This window comes from Belonocnema kinseyi, chromosome 3 (genome assembly GCF_010883055.1).
Source record: "Belonocnema kinseyi isolate 2016_QV_RU_SX_M_011 chromosome 3, B_treatae_v1, whole genome shotgun sequence".
Taxonomy (NCBI): domain Eukaryota; kingdom Metazoa; phylum Arthropoda; class Insecta; order Hymenoptera; family Cynipidae; genus Belonocnema; species Belonocnema kinseyi.
In genome coordinates, this window is record NC_046659.1 from 52,196,791 (window position 1) to 52,218,143 (window position 21,353).

At 35.7% G+C, this 21,353-nt stretch overlaps 1 protein-coding gene across 2 annotated transcripts in view; it reads right to left on the reverse strand.

Moving 5' to 3' along the window:
* Window positions 1-21,353, reverse strand: part of LOC117170272 (probable helicase senataxin) — a 128,668-nt gene that overhangs the window by 31,799 nt on the left and 75,516 nt on the right. For both annotated transcript variants that reach the window (XM_033356932.1, XM_033356931.1), the window contains exons 3-12: window positions 15,321-15,437; window positions 14,498-14,641; window positions 14,306-14,408; window positions 9,030-10,306; window positions 8,764-8,906; window positions 8,352-8,584; window positions 7,934-8,160; window positions 3,160-3,259; window positions 2,928-3,089; window positions 154-302 (exon numbers count right to left, since the gene is read on the reverse strand). In XM_033356932.1, coding sequence (XP_033212823.1) covers window positions 154-302; window positions 2,928-3,089; window positions 3,160-3,259; window positions 7,934-8,160; window positions 8,352-8,584; window positions 8,764-8,906; window positions 9,030-10,306; window positions 14,306-14,408; window positions 14,498-14,641; window positions 15,321-15,437 — 2,655 coding nt within the window. The remainder of the gene's footprint in view (window positions 1-153; window positions 303-2,927; window positions 3,090-3,159; window positions 3,260-7,933; window positions 8,161-8,351; window positions 8,585-8,763; window positions 8,907-9,029; window positions 10,307-14,305; window positions 14,409-14,497; window positions 14,642-15,320; window positions 15,438-21,353) is intronic.

Below are 21,353 nucleotides of genomic sequence, written 5' to 3' on the forward strand. Positions count from 1 at the left end.
GAATAGCATGCACTTTCAGATAATTAACCCCAATGAAAGCGTTAAAAACTTAATTAAAACATTTAGATTTGAACTCTTAAAGAATAAAAAGGTTTTTCAGTTCAAATAAAATATACATTTTAACAATAAAATAATACAAATTCTTATGCATACGTTCCGCGATAATGCGACTTCCTCTGCTAATAAGAATTCTTTTATACCCAGATCGACATGTCGCTTAGCTAATACTTCAGATGTAAATTGTTTAACTTCTGGACTCGCCGTTTCTGGATCTCCAATACGAACCAACTTAATATCTTTACCTGTCAAAATATTATAATTTTACAGTATGATTCTTTTATTTTGAGGCATCAAAATATCTTAAGAAATATGCATCTAACGAAAAAAGGTCCTCAATAAAAACGTTTTGTTTTCGAGGGGGGAAAACCACCCAGTAAAAACTTACCCTACATCCTACCCCTGGAGCGGAAGGGTAGATAATTTAAAAAATTCAAATGTAACCCCATATTTTTTATTCCACATTTATATTCTCCATAAAAAATACGTACGTTTTATTTGAAAAGTTTTTTTTTCGATCACAATAGATGGTTCTGCACTGGCGAAAAATGACATTGGTGATTTTTTAAAGAATGTGCTTCCAAACGGAAGATAAAGAAATGGTCGGTTTCTTTGGAACTGTGATACGCTTAGCGTATCACAGTCGGGGCATACTTTTCACCAAACATTTGGCCATAGTGCAGGGGAAGGATCTCCAACTAACACGCAGCTGTCGATTCAGCTGTTTGCTGTTGAAGACACGCTTTTCCAAAAGCTGCTGCCTCATTGTAGACCACAAATTTTCTGTGGGATTTGAATCTGGAAATTACGAGGACCAGATTAAAACAGTGGTCCTATTTTCCTCTTCCCATCGGCTGCACAGGCGGCTGCGGTGTTTTGAGTAGTTATCTTCTTGAAGTATCCATTCTAAATTCCATTGCCCAAACCATTTCTCTGTAGACTTTATCACAGCCGTACGACCGGTCGCGTTGGATGTTTTCGTTCGTCCGTGCCAGTCGCTTTTCAATGTGCTCCGGGTTCAAGAATAGTTTCAGCACCGTACTCCTCTATCCATATCTGGCAGATCTCAAATGGCGTATCGTCTGTAGCCTTCTTGACAAAACTTTTTGGTCTAGCCGCAAATTATACGTGGAGTGCTTCTCAAAAAGCTTAATAATGATCTTATTCTTCTTTTTCGTGGGAATACGCATCTAACCCTTGTCTGGCATATCATCAACTTTTTATACCTCTTTATACTGCTTCACACACATCCTTAAAAAGTGAAAGTCATTTTGTGTCCTTTTGGATGCGTGCACAGATACACGGCTTCAAAGAGTCTCGCGTAAACTACACTCATTGCACAATACGTGTTTCCTTGTCACAAAACAAATGATACTAGACCAAAACTTACAGGTCATCTTAGATTAACCTATAATGAGTCCCATACCATAGATCATTTCTTAGATTCTTTGATTTTAGTGGTTTGGTTGTGATGTACGATCACGTGCTTCTTTATACCGGGTTGTCAACAAATTCACCACCATTAGCTGCAACCGCTCATGACCCCCATGTTAGTACCCGACAACTAAGTGGTGACTCCGGAATGTCTTAAGGCAGTGTTTCGAGGGTATTGAAACATAATAAATATAATCCTTTCCATATTTCACTGCTTCACAAACTTCATGGTAATGATTTTCAGAACATTGACATTTTGTCAATGGGTGCTTTGGCAGATACAATAGAAACCGAATTTCTTTTTTTCGAGTATTGTTCTCAGGCGAGTCGTCTTTCTCGAACTATGGTACGGTCAATCGATATAAAATGCATTATTGCAGTGTAGAAAACCCACTTTGGTAGCGCGAAGTTGAACGTCAGCTTCCTTGTTCCGTGAATGTTTGGTGTGCAATAATTGGAGAACAACCTATTGTTCGGTATTTTATTGATGGTACTTCAATGAGTGATAAATAATGTCACTTTTTAGAAAATAAACTTCAAACATTGTATGAATACCTAAGATTTGGAGTGCGACAGAACAAATGGTTTTAATATGACAGTTATCGAGCGCATTATTCAGTAACCGCGCGTGAAATACTGATTTGCGAATTTAACGGTCACTGAATCGGTAGAGGAGGTCCGATAAATTGGCCTACCGGATCGCCAGACCCAACGTCTCCGAATTTCATCTTGTGAGCCTTTTTAAAGAACTCTAGGTTACCAAGAAGTGCAAACAACTCACAGCACAGATTAACATGTGCATCGAAATGGGACAACATTTTGAGGACTTAATGTAAGATGTTCATGAAAAAAAGCAGCTCGATTGTGAGAGACAAGGGCACTCGCCGAAAACAAGCACCCCAAAGGGAACAGAAAACTACTAAGTCCACGTAGTTGTTCCTGGGTAACGCTCAAAGTAGTTCATTCATTAACTGCTTACATACTTGGAGTCAAAACAAGAAGCTTGCGTTTCAAAGTTAATTTTTCTACACCACTTTAGATCCCTTTTCAGGTGAGTGAAAAGGGTTTTGAAAATTAAGGTGATTATAATTTAATAGCTCTCATGAAAAGAATCAACAACTCTTTTTTATTTTTTGTTTGGAAGTGCATTGCTCTAACAGTCAACAGTGATTTATCGCAAATTAAGGAATATTTGGCGCTAATCGAAAAAACTTTTTAAATAAAAATTACGCATTTTCTTATGGAGAATCTGAATCAGCAATAAAAAACATAAGTTTCCATTTGAAATTTAAAGTTACCCTCCTCCTTCCACCTGAGGGAATTTTTTTCATTAGATGCGTATTTCTTGATATTTCGATGTCTCAAAATAAAAGAATCACCCTGTATAATTAAAATGCTTGATTATAGAAAAAAGTATTTAATCAAAATGATACTACCTTGCTGTAATTTTTTCTTCGCAAAAGCCAGTCTAAACACAATTTCGTCAACTTCCATTCTGGACTTAGCACATACCAGTATTTTGGGCTTCAACGAATTTTCTTCTTTATTGAGCAAGACATTAGAAATAGCGTCAATCAATACTGTTGTTTTTCCTGTACCTGTTAAGAATGTATGCATATATTAGACTTTCAAATAAATTCACACCTTTTTCAAAATTTAAAGCCTCACCTGGCGGTCCCTCAAGTATACAGATTTTTGGTTCTTGGCGTTCAATCACTTTAGAAATTTCCATAACGGCATAAGCCTGATCAGTTGAAACGTGATACAGCTATGTAAATAAATAAATTATAAAAATATCATCAAAGCGTAAAAATATAATATATAAATATGATTATCAGAGGTTTCAAAAATAAAATTTCTTAGGATACCTACATTTTTAAAACCTTCAATTCCAAAAGTGTATATATTGTGCCAAATGTTGAGAAACGTTTACCAATTTTAAAGGGCAAGTCTATCTGGTCTATTTTAGTTATTATTTTGTTTAAAAAGTTTAATTTTATTATTGCTTCCCCACTGATGAAGCTTTGTAACGATGCGAATTTGTTAACTTCATTTTTTGAACTATCTTGACATAACTCGACCTCAGGAGTTAAAAAATGACTCTTTCAGAAAATGTGTGTGTGTGTTCACAATATTGCTTTTATGGTAACTCAAAAATAAAACAAGTTAGGGTCATGAAATTTTAAAGGACATTAGACCTAAATACTAATCGTTATTAATTAGGGTTAGAGCCGGATGATATCAGAATACATTTTTCTTTATCGGTTTTATATTTTTCTCAAAAATCGCCTAAATTTGATTTTTTTTTCTTTAATTTTGATTATGATGGAGACAAAACCAAATGTATACGTACATTTTCATGATATACATACTTTTCTAACAAAAAAATGTTTATAGCTGTTTCCATACAAAAATTTTTATCTTTAAGATTTTTTTTAATTTTTAATTATTCAATTATTTAGAAACACTTTATGAACAAATTACGTTATAATATGTACAGGTTTGTATATTTTCGTAACGTTTGTTCGCTATAATGAGGAAAAACTACTTTACAGTAGTTTTTCAACTTTGAATGTACTTAACAATAAGGCTTTAATGTCCTGGCTAAAATTTCGAAATAAAATTGCATTATTTAGACAAAATAAAACCCCAAATTTAACAAAGACACGAGTTCTTACCTGTCTTTTCTCAACCATTTTCCAACATTTGAGAACAATATACAGTAAAGTTGCACCTGTGTCTCCGCGCACCTGATTCTCCTGTCCCTATACGTGCTTATTTCCCCGTGCGCAGTTCTTTCAGCTCCCTGCACGGTCTCTGTACAGACTGTACAGGTACGCCCTCATCAATGCCTGACCAATTAAAAAAAGAGACCCAACGAACCGCCTTTGGTTTAAATTGAGGATTGTAACATGAAGTCATGGGAATCCTGGCGGACCGAAGGAACCGAATGAAGCCTCTACAAAGTAACCGTTAAGACCCCATTGGTTCCCCATTCGGTTCCTTTTTAAAAAAACTAAAAAAAAACAGCAAAATCAACGTTTAAATTGTTGAAATTCGGATTCTTAGTTCAAATTTGCATTACAAACTCACGGAGTAATCGCAATACTTTTTCTTGCAGCGTTAAAAACTTAAAAAAATAAAATACCTGTGATTTACATGGGCCGAACGCGACTTCAAGTGCATCTTCTTTTAGTATCAGTTAATAAGCGTTCCGTCGGTAACTTTAAGAGTTTTGTCTGGATGCTAGCGCCACGCAGTGGAAACCCCAGACAACAACGCTGCGATGCAAGTGAGAGAGAATTTTATTTTTAAACTTCGCGCGAAACATACTACTTAAGCTATTGTGGATGCGTTTGAAGTCACCTTCAGCAGAAATTAATGAAATTTTTGTTACATTTTTAACGTTGCGAATAGAAGTATTGCGATTACTACGTGAGTTTCTAATAGAAAATTTAACTTAGAACCTGAATTTCAACAGTTTAAAAGTTGACCTTGCTGTTTTTTTGAGTGTCTAAAAAAGGAAACGAATGGGGACCCAATGGAGTCTTTACGGGTGATTTGTAGAGGCTCCATTCTCATTTCGTTTCCATTCGGTTTTTTAAAATAGACCCGCGCTTTTCGGCACATGAATAGTTGAAAAAATTGTTTCAGTGTTATTGGCTCTCAGTATAATAGCGAAAAATCACCTCGTACGTCTTGAAGACATGGAGCGACCCAACGGGTGACTGTCCTCTGCATCCATCTCGCAAGTGGATCAGTGTGTTTTTTTTGCACGCGAGTATGGCTTCGAGCTTAAGAACCAGTAATGGCTTTTTATCTTCAAGAGAAACGATTAAACGGATATTCATTTTATCCTACTATTCCAGGAACAGACGCAAAAGCTTCCTTTTAAGGTCTCGATACCTATGCTCATTTTTCTTATGCTTGGCTGTGATGATGTAGTCGGCCGGAGCCCGTATAGTTCGTTTTTAAAGCCCTTGAAAACCATGTTAGGCCTCGAGTATCCAGTCGAAACTGCTGTCTGAAAATCGCAGTTCCAGAAAATTCGGCACTTTCCGCTTTGCGCACTTATCGTGTGCATACGACACGCTCTGTAACTATGGCTGGGAACTTCTTGACGTAAAATGCGGTCGCGATATACTAAGGTAGAAATGACACCATCCTGGCACTCGAAAATGAAACCATATGTACCTGAATTAAGTCCTCATGATCTGATGAAAGCAAGAGTAAGCTTTTTCAAAAATGGCTGATTTTCTACATTTTCTGCCAAATTTTTCCTACATTTTTCCGGAAAGAAGCTGTTGGCGGAATTTTGCAACCTCAGCTTTCTTTATTTGGGCTCTTACAAGCAAGACATATAGATGGAATAACGCACGTCTTTTTTCGGTAGAAGTATATTGCGTCCTAACACCAACCATTGCAGAATAGGAATCTGAGCTTTAAATATCTGGCAAAGATGCGGGCCAGAAGTTAGCGTGAAAAAATGAACTTCTTCTATCATAAGTCCATGATACCATCTCCCCCTGTAGCGGAGAAGTTCGTCGTGCCCCAAGTGTTTTCTTTACCTGTTCGGCAGGAATTGATGAAAACTCCTGTTCAGTATGCGAACTTTCGTAACGTTTCCGTAAGCAGCCTACCAGATGTTATACAGTTAATCATACATTGAATACGGAACGCATTCTTGGCCCAACCTTTTATTCTTGAACACCTCGATATCGCTATGATTTCTCAGGTGGTACCTGCTTTCCGCGGTTGGTGTTAATGTCGCTTCATCCCCTTCTTCCGCGACTTGTTCATGTAGCGGTCGAGGAAGCCCTCTGCGTTCATATCCATTTTTTCAGAGGTAGGCAGCTTGATTTCGTAAAGGCTGATGCAAAACGCACTGAAGCTCTGGCTGTTTCTGACACCAAAGAGTGTACATACCATAAAGTGTCCGCAAATAGGTGTAATGCTGACATCATATCAGTCCAGCAGGTCATCCTCAAGTCGATTTGTCCACTCAATGCGAGCGTTTTGTCGGTTCGTCGTCGTATTTCCATCTAAATTATTATCAGCACCACGAACTGTAGAGTGATCGGCAGTATTTGCCGACCCATTGTCAAGTGCTCTGTGCGTTTTATCTGCGACTGCTTAATTATTGTAACCATATTCAGCAGAAATCCTTGGCACAGGGACCCTCTATCCGTAACCTGAGGAAGCGTCCGGTGGGTCTGTCATAGGCCCTTCGGTTTGATTCCAAAGGAAGCAAACCCGAACCAAATATATGTATTCGGTTCATCTAAAATCAAAGCATGTCCAAAAACAAGCCAAAAGGAAAGATAATACTTTTTTTAAAACAATGTCCTCATAAAATTGGTAAGGTTTATAGATGTGACGCTCGCCCTGAAAAATCTTACTTTTCAGAGTAAGCCCCCTTTCTTCGGTGAACGTCACATATATGTATATTTATTTATATCAGTTTATGTATTTTATATTATATTATTTTATGTTGGTTTATAAATATTTTTCAAATAATATTATTTACAGAATTTTTGTTTGTTAAATGCTAAATTTAGGAGACGTTTTTACCCCATAAAACCTACAAATTCTATGATATTAAAAAAAATCTTTCCTTTTGTCTTCTTTTGTGGCATGCTTTAGTTATTATTTCAGGCTCCGCCCACAGTTTATTCCGAATTGTCAGATTACTTACGAAGATTTGATCAATTTTAAGATTTTAGAAATATCATTTAGTTCTAATGCGCGATAGCTTCATTTTGCAGTAGGAGCGATTTAATAGACGTCCCGGTGGGCTTAAAATTTGGGGACGTCTTGACGACATTGTTCCGACATCTTCACGACAATTTTATGGCATCCTATGTCCGTGTCGTTACGGTGTCTTCACAATAACGTGAAGACATCGACAGATCATACAACGTTTTTAGGATATTGTAAAGACATCTTAACATGGACATAGGATATGGTAAAGTTGTCGTGAAGATGTCGTAATGACGTCGCCAAATTTTGTGCCCACTGAGGTTCCAATAGAGGAACTACATAAGAGGGCCTCACTTTGCAGATTAATATCAATTTGAATTTTTCAGATATAAGAATAATATTTTGTATTATAAAAGAGAAAATTGAAAGCTATCGATTGAAGTGAAAAACTAAAACTCTATTTTTTCCGCATTATAACAGATAGTATGTTAGTATTTCCATTCAAACAGCATCATTTTATTGCTTAAAGTGCTTCAAGCTAATACCGATCAAAAATGGTAACTAATCTTGTCACGTTTTGAATATGTGAAAGTGTATCCAGAAACACACAAGAAAGCTCAAAATTGACTACTTTATTACAAAAAAGGTATGCCTAACTGTACTTTTGTTAAACTTTAGCTATTTGAAAATTGCCCACATGATAACATGTAATTGGTTATGTGACACCCTGGTATATTTATACCTTTAAGCAAGCGGATGGCGACAGCTTTATTTCTTCTAAAGGGTCACGAGCTGGATAATTTTCTTTTCCTGGATTTAAAATCAGAGGCAAGAGTCGTGATGATTTAATATCTGTCAATGCCTGCATCATATTTAGTGGAGCAAGTAATCCAGTTACCACATGAAGCCCCGAAACTGTACTCATGTAGATATTTAAGTCCAGAAACTTTGTCATGATTGCACAGATTACTAAAGAAATTAAAGTACGTTTAGCGCCATAAATTTCACAGTATGTATAGATTTGGGAGTATCTAATCAATTTTCTTAAAGTTCAATTTTTTTAGTCTATTTATAATTCCTTATCTTGGATCTTAAGGAGACTTGAAACTACTATAATGTGCGCATTAATTTGTTCAAAACAGTACTCAAAACATATTTACCTTGAATGCAATTACTGTCTGGGTTAATAGTAGTTACATTTTTAACGTAACCAAGAATTGCGTATTTATGATAATCACATGATATTTCAAGGCGCACGAGATCTCCGATTGCAGGCACTTTACGAGTGGCTGGGTGGTCAACTCTTATGTACACATAGAAAGCTAACATACAAGAATTAGTTCCATCTATTATAATTTTTGAAGCTGAATTTTTTACAACGTCACATTTTAATCTATTAAATAAAACGTAAATTATTTAGTAATCCAGTAACCTATACAGAACTTCAAACATATTATATCTATCAATCTTTACTGAGATATCTGTTTCGTTTATTGTATCCAATAATGTACGCACTAAATAAGTAAATTATTAGAAGCACGTGTTTAAAAATAGAGTGCATTTTTAACTTACATAGAATGTTTATCGCCAGATACTAGATTCTTCTTTACCTTATATGCAATCTCAAATATTAAATGGGACTTTAGTACTTCATAATATTGCTCATAACTCTTATAGCTTTTTAGAATTGGACACTTCTTTCCAGTTGTACGAATCTATGAAAAAAGAAAACAATTTTTTTAGTGATATTGGCTTCTCAAAGGGTTTTATTATGTACATCTCAGATTGTTTAACAATTTAATAAATGCCAATAAAAGAAAACAAAAATAATAATTTACCTGAAAATCAACAGCATTCCATTCCAGGATTTGAGATATGAGTTTATCACATTCTGTTTCCGACGTGGACACTTTCTCATCTGGTATTGGAGTAGCAGTTTCTTTAGATTCAATTATATTATTATAACCGCATTTGATAATAGATTTCGATGGTTCTGTATTAAACCTATCTACAACCAGTTTCGCTTCTTGTACTGTTACCTTTTCTTTTACTAATGCTCTCGAATCTTCGACTGAAGACTGGTCAATGCTGCTAATACTTTTACTAATAAAATTTTTTGCATCAGATTGACTCCTGCACAGATTCAAATCTATTTTTGTATTATTTTTGACAAATTCCCTTGGAACAACAAAAGGAACTTTAGAACTTTTAATCAAATCTCCCTTTGAAGTTGTAAAATTTTCATTGGAATCTAAAAAATCGATAACAAACGCTGTTTCGGATTCAACCAGCGGAAGTTCCTCTTCAATATCAGTTGAACCTTCCGAATCAAAGCCTTCCTCTCCTTTTATTTTAGATTTGATTAATGAATTCGAAAAACCGTTTTCTAAGCTGGAATCTTCTGAATCAAGTTCGATCAATTCCGGGATCCTGGTTTCTAGTTTACCCTCAGGATTATCAGCCCTATTATTAGCAACTTCACGTGTATCTACGTTAATATTTATTACCACCGGTTCATCAATCTTCTCAGATTTATCCATTGGAAGTTCTTCTTCAATGTCAGTCGCATCATCTAAATCTAAAACGACAGGAAGAGGTTTGACATTGCGATAAGGAATTTCCTCAGTGTCACTGCCAAAAGTAGTATCGTCTTCATAGTTGATTTCATCCAATCGATTTCCTTCTTCAGAAAGTTTCGTTGCATCACTGTCATTATCAAGAAGGATTACTACATTATGGATCAAATCTGTTTCTTTTTTGACTGCAATCTTATTCCTATTTAGCTCTTCAATTTCATAAGTGTCCTCTTCATCTTCACTAAGTATGCCACTATTATTCAAAATTATAGTACTATTTGTATCAGTGTCACTTCCCGAAAACTCGCAAATAGGAGGACTTTGCGGAGGCATTAGAGACTTTTCATGGTTATCGTAATTTGTAGATAGGTTTTCCTCACTTAATACTGATTTCGCAGGAACAGAAGGAATTGATTGCACTCCTGTTGTGCGTCCACTGAAACTTGATTGAGGAAAACAGTTGCCTATATTGTATGTAAACGATGTTGATCCAAAGCCCTCAGCCACGGAAACATTTGTTGGCGATATTTCTATGTAATCTAAAAAAATACACGAGATAAATGTTTATAGTCCTCAGAGTATTTAATATTACTTTTTAATATTTTTAATCTTGAGTTGAAAAAAATTAACCTTTAAACGGTTAAAATATAACAAATTAAACATTAAAGAATTTTAAATATCAATTCTTATAAATTGCATTTATTAAATTGGAATGGAGACCATTAAGTACGCAATTTTCTAATTTATCATTTACAATGAGGTAACTCAAGGCAGTGCATAAAAAGTAGAAGCCAGGAAATCGCTAACTCATTTTTGAGTCTTCTCCAGGTCGATTAGTAACTTCGCAAGGCTATTCCCCTGGACATGGAGTCCGTACACTTGGAGGAAATTAGCCTCTTTGAGGGGTCCTACAGTTTAAGATGGACTTCGAACCACCAAAGCCCAGGTAAAAAAAACATAGAAAAATCTCCATTTTTATTGATTCAAGGACCAACCGGCCTAGTTGTGAAAATATCCCCCGTAAGGAGCATACACAGCCTATCTCTCATGTCGTTCACACGCGCTTGTTTAACATTTTTTCCCTTTCACTAACTCTTCCCCTCTCCTTGCTCCCATGATCTCACCGTCATACTAATGGGCCACGTGAAAACATCTTGCAAGTTTTGGTTTCAAATCTTTGTTTCAAACCCTGATCAAGTTAGTAGAATTTTACTTTGAAATCGAAATTCGTTATTATCACCTCTATATACCTCCGTTGAGATAAAGGGGTTAGAGGCTTGCTGAGATTGGAGTGTCTTCATCGAAGAACGGTTCTACCTCAAACCTGCTCACTAAATAGCACAGATTCTATTATGCGACTATTACATCAACATGAAATTGTCAATGCTGTGGCGTTTCTATACCATACCACAGAAGAGCTTGGTGGCCCATTCGATTCCAGCGAAACTACACATGGCCTAGCATCACCTTTAGTGCTTAAAAGTCGTGCACAGGAAACAGAACATTGCCTTTCACTAACAAACATGCGGTCTAGCTACTTCTCGTTACATTCCACGGTATTATACGTACACAAAAGCAGTCGACAGGTCTGCCCAAAGTGTTTTTTAAGTCCACTGGATTGAGTTTGAAGATTGAGGTATTCCTTTTAGCCTGTCAAGACGTCAGTATAGACATCTTACTTTACCGCAAGTGCACAACGAATTCCTGTCTGCGATATCAACTGCTGAACGTGCGAGCAAGAATCAGAAACACTTGGTCATATTATCAGTAGATACTTAAAGTATTAACGCTACGAATTACATAGACACAATGGTACACTTAAAGTGTTGTATTACCATCTTCGGCACTTTTATAATGTTAGTGTAACGCCAGTATTGCCATACGCCTAGCGGAAACTGGAGTTCGTTGTGGAGGACCAGTGTAAGATCTACTAGAATTTCTCGTTTTCCACCACTCCTCCTATAAGTGCTGCAAAGCCTGATCTTGTAGTTCTCATAATCGGCTGCCTTGAAGATATGGAAGCTTCATTTGTCAATCAGCCCTAAAAAGTATCCAGAAGTGAAAGCTTCACCACCAACAGCCCCGTGTGATGCTTAAGGTTATCCGAGGCTAGAGGCCGGAATCCAAAGAACAGTGTGTCACGATGTAATCTTGCGTAAATTTCCCATTCTTGATTACCGTTTAGGGCAGAAGGAGCCGCAGTAGATGACGTGCACATTCCGATTTCGTCAGGATTTGGTTGCTGCAAAGAACTATGATCGTAGACTCCGGAGCCTACAACTTCTCAAATAGTTAAATAATTATCCTATCGAAGGTGCTATCACGTTGGTATAGCGGTAGGGCTTGAATTTTCCTCTGATGACTTTGACCGCTATCTTAGGTATACCATTGTTAGTGAGGAGAGAACACCATAGACTCTTCTTACTGATGTACCCCGAGCTAGCCACAAGAACATATGTGTCATCAAAGTAAGGTTCAAATTGGTTCAATTAATTCATTATAATAAAAGCAAATAGAACCAGAAAGCAAGAAGATAACAAAATCGAAACTTTCAGGCACATAAAAGAAGTTTCTACCACCAACTGTTTACAGCAAAATAACCAGCCCGACAACAAAGTTCCTCAATTGGAACCCACGGCTAACCATTGGTCAGGTTTGGGGGAAAACGAACAGAAGCAATTAAGACCCTGCATGGTCCTCATGGTACTAATATTACAAATACAGATCTTTCAACGGGGTTCAAAAGGTTATGTAAATGGAAAGCTACAGGTTCAAACACGATTAACAATTTCTTGTACAAGTACCTGAAACAGCTGTGCATCCTGCAGAGAAGGTATATTCTCACTGCAAAGAGAATTCAATTCTTACAAAAGAATAAAAAGGGTGTTGTAAAAACTCGTGTAGCCGTAGAGACTTACTAATCATAGGCACGGTTCCCACGACATAAGTTCCTAAACATCAAAGAAACTTGCAAATGGCAGAAATTGACTACACGCAACCATTTCATTCCGTACATCATGTCTATTTGCTTGAAATCTCAAAAATTCACAAAGTCCGCCCCCACATCATTAACTTTCTATGTCCTGCAATAATGTATTGGGGTACAAGAGTCAAGTATTTTGATCATGGAAAACCAACGACAACTAGATCAATACGCATTACAAGGGGTATCTTGCAATAGGACTCCTTTAGTGCATTATGTTTCTGTCTAACGTTGAAACCATTGAGCAAAACACCAAACGGCATATCTCATGGGTTCAAAATACATGATAATGAGGATGGTTATTGACTGACCCATCTTCTATACATGGCTGACCTGAATCTATAAGCTAGTTCATACCACAAACTGCAGCAAGTTATCGATGCCAAAAGCAGTTTTCCAATGATATCCTTATGGAGTTCAGACTACATAAATGCAGAACCGTGCATTCAAACAAAGCAGAATTAGGGTAGGCAGAGCTAGAGAATGAACACGGGAATAACATCGAGGTAATGGCGAATTTAAAACTAGACTATGCTCCTAATAGTTTACCTACAAAACCAATGAAAAGATTTCAAAACTAGTGCTAAATGAAAAAACTGGGTTCGCAAGAGAACAAGTTTGAAGAAGAAAACAAATCATAAAGAGCCCGAGGTCCCGGTTGTTCAAATCCTACCTTAAGGAGTAGGTTCATCCAGCATGCACTTGACTACAACCCAGTCTGCAGATGACGGTGCTAAAAAACTATCTTTTTGCCAATATATTAAATTAGGCACACTGCTCTTATCAAATCACTTGATTCTATTACAAAAATGCATCCGTGACTGATAATATATAACAGGACAGACCCGTGCAGACTATTCAATAAAGATAATGCACTTTTTCATATTTTGCAAGATGAAATTGATTTTTTAAAACCATTTTTATCAGAAAATGGATTTGCAATTTTTTAACAGTCGCCTCAAAGTACAGCAAAACATTCGGAAGGAACACTTTGTGTTCAGTTGCTGTCCCGAATTTACCCGAACGATCGTCGCTAGTGTACAGTCGAATCTAACGAGGACTTATTTCCTTTGGATTTCCAATCAGAGCCCGTACTACTTCACAAGTATGAATGATACGTAAGGGCAAGCGATTCTTTTTGTTTATAAATTCGCATCGCACACAGTCACTTTTACAAGGCAAAAAAGACCAAGTTTTTTGAGATTTTTAAAGGTTTTTTTCATTTGTATTTCAGGCCACGCAAAAAGTTTAGCTTATCATTTTATGTTGCATTTTTTAACTTTTTCGACTTTCCTCATTTATAAAAAATCACTTTTTGAAATAATTAATCATTAATAACATTTATTAACTCAGTTACATGCAGCTTTCTCTTACGAATCCAAAGAGACCAAAAACTCATTTTTCATAAAAATGTCACTTATGTATCTTTTTAGTTTGGATGGCAGTATTGGGCTGTAACCATCTTAAACCGGAGAGAAAAATGAACTAATTTTTCCTAGTTTAAAAATTGTTTAAATTTCTACCAATTCTTTTAAATAATGACCCCTTTACTCACCAGAGTTTTTTAAAATCTTAGAAGGTTGATGATCTCCATTAGATTCTAAACTTCGTTTTCGAACTTCTGGAAACAGACTGTCGTCAATAACATCGACGGCCGCCTGTATCATGTTACAAAAATTAGAATCAGAGACTGAATTTTCGTACACATCATACAAAAACAAAATGACTAAAATGTAAAACAGTGTACCTGCTTTTGTAGACGATAAATAAATTTGCCTGAATCATTCGAGGTTTTCCTACATGTTCCTATTCCTATGAGGTCATTTTCTTGTAACTTAATAAGTCTATGTGGTTTTAGGTGTTTCCCATTGACGTATACGCCTTTTTCACTCTAACAAAGCAAGACAAAAACATATACACATTTTTAATTGACAGTATCCGGGTTCACAACAGCATTCGACTCGTTGAATTTTGGGTTAGAAAAAGGGTAGTTTTTTTTAAAGTTAACTTTTTTATTGTTAGAAAGTATATTTATTTTGATAGTTTAAAACTTCTTAAATGTTAAATACATTTTTCAATGTCAGCTAAAAAGGAAGATTGTAGTTAAAAACTAATATTTAAAAATTCTCATGTATTTATTTTTTTGATACCTTAGTTAGACTTCATAAATTTATTATAATACATTTTTAGCAACAGATAGACTCCAAATTAATGATAGTTTTTAGGGTCATGATGCGCAACATTTTTCGGTTAGGTATTTTTTTTATCGATTTTTTATGTTTGATGTCTCAGACCGACCTATCATCGAATACTTTTTTTCTGATTTGATTATTTTCTGAGTTTAGTTGAATTATTAAGAAGAATCTCTTTGCAAGCGTCATGTTTTGAATACTTTAAACAGTTATGTATTATTCTTGAAAATCGTAACTGGTGAAAAAAGGGGAAAAGGGGACAGAATTCTCGATGTAGCCATTTTTTAAATTGAAGGAGAAAAAAGATGAATAGATTAAAAAGAAGACGAACTGTGATCCACGTAGTATTATATAAATTTTAATAAGTTTTAGACTTACGTCACTTAAATCTTTAATAAAAACTTCGTTAGGGTAGTGGAAGAAAATACAATGCTTCCCAGCAACATTCGCGCCATTACAACGAATGTCATTGTCCTTATCCTTTCCACAGGAGTACTGCAAAAAAATAAAAATATGATAAAAGGTCATATTTTATCAGATTTATTTGAATGAAATTGAATCCGGATAGTCACTCAAATCTAACAAAAATTCGAGGTTATTCCTAAATTTTAAATAACTTTTCCTAGTCATTTAACAAATAAATAAACTAGTTTTCATGTCAATGATTCAAAACTAAACTAAAATAAATGCGCTCAAAGGTGATATTTTCAAAGTATATATTTCAGAAAATTCAATTCAAAAATGAAAATTTTAAGTTTAAGGCACAGCAAATAAACCATGATCAGAATAAATCATTTTAGGATAATAATTTAATACTGATGATTTAAAAATGTAACTATGTATTTTCGACTTAAATGAAATTGAATAATCTAGAAATCTTAAATCTCATATACTCAAAACTTAAACTTTTTATGATAAAAAATGTTTAATGAACAATTTAACAGCTAAAAATATCAACCGAATTTTTTGAATGAATAAAAAACGAAACCACAATTATCAGTATGATAACAGCATATTTTTCAGACTAACTTATACCTACTGATTCCAATAATGCACTATTCAAAATTTAAACATAATAGATGTTTAATTCTATAAATATAATCAACCATGATTTTTGAAGTGTTCATTGACACGACCAAATTATGATTGGATTTAGCACATTAAGTGGAAGTTAGATGCAATTTGACTCATCTGTTTGTGTATTATCGTGATAGTACCACTGTTGAATTTAAAATATTCAATGAGTTACATTCTCCCAAAAATCGGCGTTCTCATGTAAAGTTGCCAAATTGCACGTCAATTTTAGAAACTTTCAAGGGTATTAAAAAATCTTGAATTCTACTCATCGCATCACGCCCTTTTATAGCAGTGTGAAACTTTAGTCTTACTTGTTCAAAATTCTTAGAAACGTCGGCGTAAAATTTTCCAATTTAAATATTGATTTTCATTTTAGTTAGCATGATATTTTTAATCAGCTTTCGAGAAGATTTATAACATGGAAAATTGCTTTGAATATTTCATTTTATTTCTGAAAAAGTGACACAAATGTAACATGAGACTGTTACAATATTTTTCAAAAATTCCAACAATATTTTTAAGGTTTTTATTCCTGCTAAAAAAGTGAGCAAGAAAAAGTTCTTTGAAATTAGGATTTTTATAACACAGATCTCTCACATTTTTCGATACATGGCGCAGCATCAACTTATATTCGTTTACTACATCTAAATTATGGACATCTCTTCTAGATAGAAGTCATTCTTCAGAAAAAATTTCGCTATGCATATAGGATAATGTGTATCCTATATTCTTAAGTTAAACTCATATTTATCCGATAAGCAAGGCTATTACCGACAGCTTAATAAGAAAAGGTTTTAAAAAAAGAATAATATTAATTTATCTGTTTATTCCCTAGTAGCGAAGATAAATAAATGTGAAAGGGCAGATTTTTTCGGGTTTGAAACAGTACATATTAATATCATTATTCTTTGCCAAAATCTTGTTATATTTATTTTTAAATAATCCGCAGGTGCAGCCTGACCCAGGATTAACTGTGTCTAAGCTGAATAGATCCGACATATTGGCCCGGGATCGCTAGTAGATACAACATCTACTTTCGGGACCCCTGATATATGCAGTGAACACACATGGACCTGGCACAGTCGCCGTCCCATATTACAACTTTTATCCCTAACGTTACACCACTTTACCCCAAACTTAAGACACTTTTCCCCAACCTTGTACAAATTTCAGCCAGCTTTATGCCGTTTTTCTAAAGATCATGCCGCTTTGCCCAAACATTATTCTTATACCTCAACCTTATATACCTCTGGCCAAACCTACTTGTCTTTCTCACATTTCCAGCACTTACGCCCTTTTGGTGTGCCGAACTGTGTCGGGAATCGAGACACATCTTTCTCCCATATCACTATTCTGCCTTATTGCCCTAAACTACAGAAATATCACCTTTCTCCTCCCACTCTCGAGAAAGCACTTTTTACTATTTACGTCTCAGACACAATCTTTGTTCTCCAACCCTTTAGATGTTACCCTTTTCCCTCCACGCAAACCTTTGACCTTTTTTCCCCTTTCCTATATACCCCATTTTCCCCTCTCTCAAATTCAAATAGGGAAATGTGACACATAAACCGGCAATCGGAGAGACGCGATGTAATCTCCATATCATTACAATGTAGTTGTGGCAGAAATTTAAATTGATGAATTGTTTACGCTTGGGCTCCTCCATTTATTACTTAAGGATTTTGGGAGGTAGCGAGGGTTTAAGAGAAACCGTTACAGCCCTGTTAAGATAGGGAAGGTTCATGAAATGTCACATAACATTTTTTTGATGTGTTCGTTAGTCTCAATTGCTTCTTTAAAAAAAAAAGATCCTGGAACTATGGGAAATGTAATGAGGTTCAAGTTAACTGAATTAACTTAATCTCAATCCAAAAAATAAGAGTATTTATTAGCGCATATTTTTTTAGTTTTTAATACTGAACAATTTTTGGAAAACGTGCCATCAATGAGACCAACTTTAGTTTTGAACTATAGTTGAACTTTGATTGTAAGTAACGTGTTGTGAGTTCCACGCTGCAGAAATTGAAATTATGGATTAGCCAGCCGCTATACAGTATGACAATTCAAAATTTGAAAGGAACACATTATTGCAATTCAAAAAGTAACATCCTTTCCGGCGTAAGATTTAATAATTCGACCTAATTTCCAATGAGACAGAGGGAGAGTATCGCATCCAATAATCGCCATAGAACCTATTTTAATATTATTATAAGGATTCCTCCACTTATAACCATGTTGTAACGAGTGCAGATACTCCACCTTTCACCTGCACCAAAATATTTTAGATATGAGTTGTACAATTTGCCATCGAGTTCATCTATTTTAAGGAATTAGCTCATCAGAGGGTTCGGAAGGACTCGTAAGAGGAGCTCTTATTAAAAAAATTTCTGCAGTAAGATAAGAAAAGTCATCAGGTTCATCGGAATGGGGCCCTATACGTCGAGCATTCAGACACGCCTCAATTCGAGTGAAAGTCGTCGTGAATTCTTCGAAAGTTAAGGGTGTGATTGTCCGCACATATACGTAAGTGGTATCTCAAACTCTTGACATCTGCCTCCCATAACCCTAAAAAATTAGGAGCTACAGGGGAATAAAATTCCAAGAAGTGCCTTCGATAGACGTAATTGTGTTAGGTTACGTCTCAACTCACGATCAGCACCCAGGAAAGTCGTACCATTATCGCTATAAAAATGAGCCGGCACACCACGACGGGATGCAAAGCGCTGATGAGCAGCCAAAAAATTGTTGTCAGCGACCTCCCAAGCGTAGAACTCCTAAAGTATCCAAGAATGGATTTAACGCCTTCAAGGGCAAATTAAAAAGAATAGGTTCTAGCTTGTTTAAAACGCAAAATTCATTCGCGAAACCGATGTTTCAAAAATAGAGTATCTAAAATAACGATACTCGTTTTATTTTGGAAGGCTTGAGTAACAGAGACTGAGGTGTCTCCTCAAAATCCGATCGCCTTCCATATTTTTACGTAAAGCATTAATAAAACGTAAATGAAATGCAGTGACTCTTGATAATTTGGGAAAAGAGGCTTAACCATTGCCCATAGTTTGTAAAAGGACATTTTCTCTTGCTATATGATGCACAAATTGTGCCTTAAGAGGGCATGTTTTTTCTAAATCGACAATTTCAGAAAGTCGAGCTATGATGCAAGGCCAACTCACTGAATTATGAGATAACTAAGGTGGACCTCCCCACCACAAAAGGTGATTTAGTAGTTGCTCTGGTAAAAGACCCCTAGAAGAGCAGTCAGCTGGATTATCTCCAAATCGAACATGTCTTCACTTAGCACTTTGAAGCAAATTACGAATCTGAGCTACCCGATTGGAAATAAAGGTTTTCCAAGTGGAAGGATGTTTACTTAACCAGGTTAGAAATATGGTTGAACCTGAGTAACAATAAAGTGGGGTATTTTTAAATTTCACGACATTTATAATATAGAAAAAAGTATTTGGAAGTAACTTAGCACCGCATAGCTATAATCTTGGTACAGTGACAGTTAGAATTAGCGCTAATTTAGTCTTAGCAAATAATAGAACCCCTTGTATCTCGCAACTCACCTGAAGAATGCGGAGATATACTGCGCCGGAATAAATTCTCCCCGAAGCATCAGAAAAGCCATGCAATTCATATCCTAAGCTAGCCTGTTGATGTCCTGTCCTTATTGGAATTTGAATCTCTTCAAATTTACTTAGCTGACTATAAAAATTGTTCCAGTGTTTTGTTCGATCAGGAAGGGAATCGTCCCAGTCTAGTTTACGACTCCACAAATTATGCATCATTCGTTTAACTAGAATTATAATAGGTGAAAGCCATCCTAAGGGATCCTACAATTGAAATATTATTCATAGTATTTTAACGTAGTATATCCTTCACAGACAAAAAAGTATAAGCTCTTCCGTGATCGCCTTGTGGCCAATCAGAAAGCAACGATTCATTATTTGAGGTCCAATTTCGAAGATAAAAATCTCCTAGTTTCATCAGGTGTGAAACCTGTACTCGCAACTCACTAGCTTCCTCGACAGTGTATGTGTCAAAGAGAATGTCATCAACATACAGATTATTTTCTAAAATAGCATTTGCTTTAAGAAAAGCGGGTCCGTCATCACTCACAAGCCGTTTGACAACCCGATTGGCCAGGTACGGGGCACATGTTATTCCATATTTAAAGGTTATCGATCGCCAGGCTTCCAATTTACCTTCTGGCGAATTCCATAAGATGTGCTGGTAATCACAGTCGCGTGGATCTACTTTAATCTGCCGGAACATTTTGTCAACGTTAGCTAGAAGACAAATTAATTGCAGCATGCTCTAACGTAAAACAACTAAAATGAAGTCAGTCAGCAATTTCGGGCCAATATGCAAATGCGACTTCAGAAATGTGATTCTTGAGTCGTTAAAGACTACCCGCACATGAATGCGGAGTATTCCGTTTCAAGTTCGGGTTTGTTTTTTAAATGGGCTAGATTGTTTTCTAAAATAACTTTAGCTCTACCCAAGGAATTACCGATTTCAATGAGACGGCCAATTCGAAAGGGTAATCATATCATATACTAGCTGGAGGACAATCGAGTAAAATTAGCAACAAAATGCAATAAGCAACGAAATCGAGTCGTACATTGACAAGCTGAGATTGAATGACTTACTTGAGACTATTGAGTAGATCCTGAAAATATCCATAAAAAATACTATTTTGGGATCTTAAGGAACAAATTGAACAAGACGAGTGCTTATAAAGAAATTTGAGTTTGCTTTGACTCAATAGGATTTAACCGTATTTGAGCTAGCGCTTTACCGGTAGCAACTAATTCTGCACCAATATCATATACTTGGGTATTAATTTTACGATAACTAGTATGTAATATCTTGAAAACTGTTTCAGCTGGAGAACTAAATTCAGATCCTTGATCAATCAATACTGGAAAACTTCCGCATCTACCATTACCTCATTACAATTTAATAACTGATGTGGCAAGTAAAGTGGAACCTGAGATCCTATCGTAATTATTTGAAAGACAAAGATTTATTATTCTAAAGAACAGATGGAATTTGAGAATTGTTTAAGTTAAGACTTACCGGGTCACTCTCCTGTTTGAGAGCAGCCAAGTCAGTCGTTGAATTCCTGTTGCAATAGTGTAGAAGCATATGGTGCTTTCGATGACATTTTGCACAAGTTAATTAGCTAGCAGATTGATTAGGCCTATCACCTGGAGACAAACAATTTGACTAAGCCTGTTTGAATAAGCCTGTTTTTATAACAAAACTTCCCTTTCTTTCAGTAGGCAAGACTTTAGATTCTTTGCATTCAAAAAGTTTATGATTCTC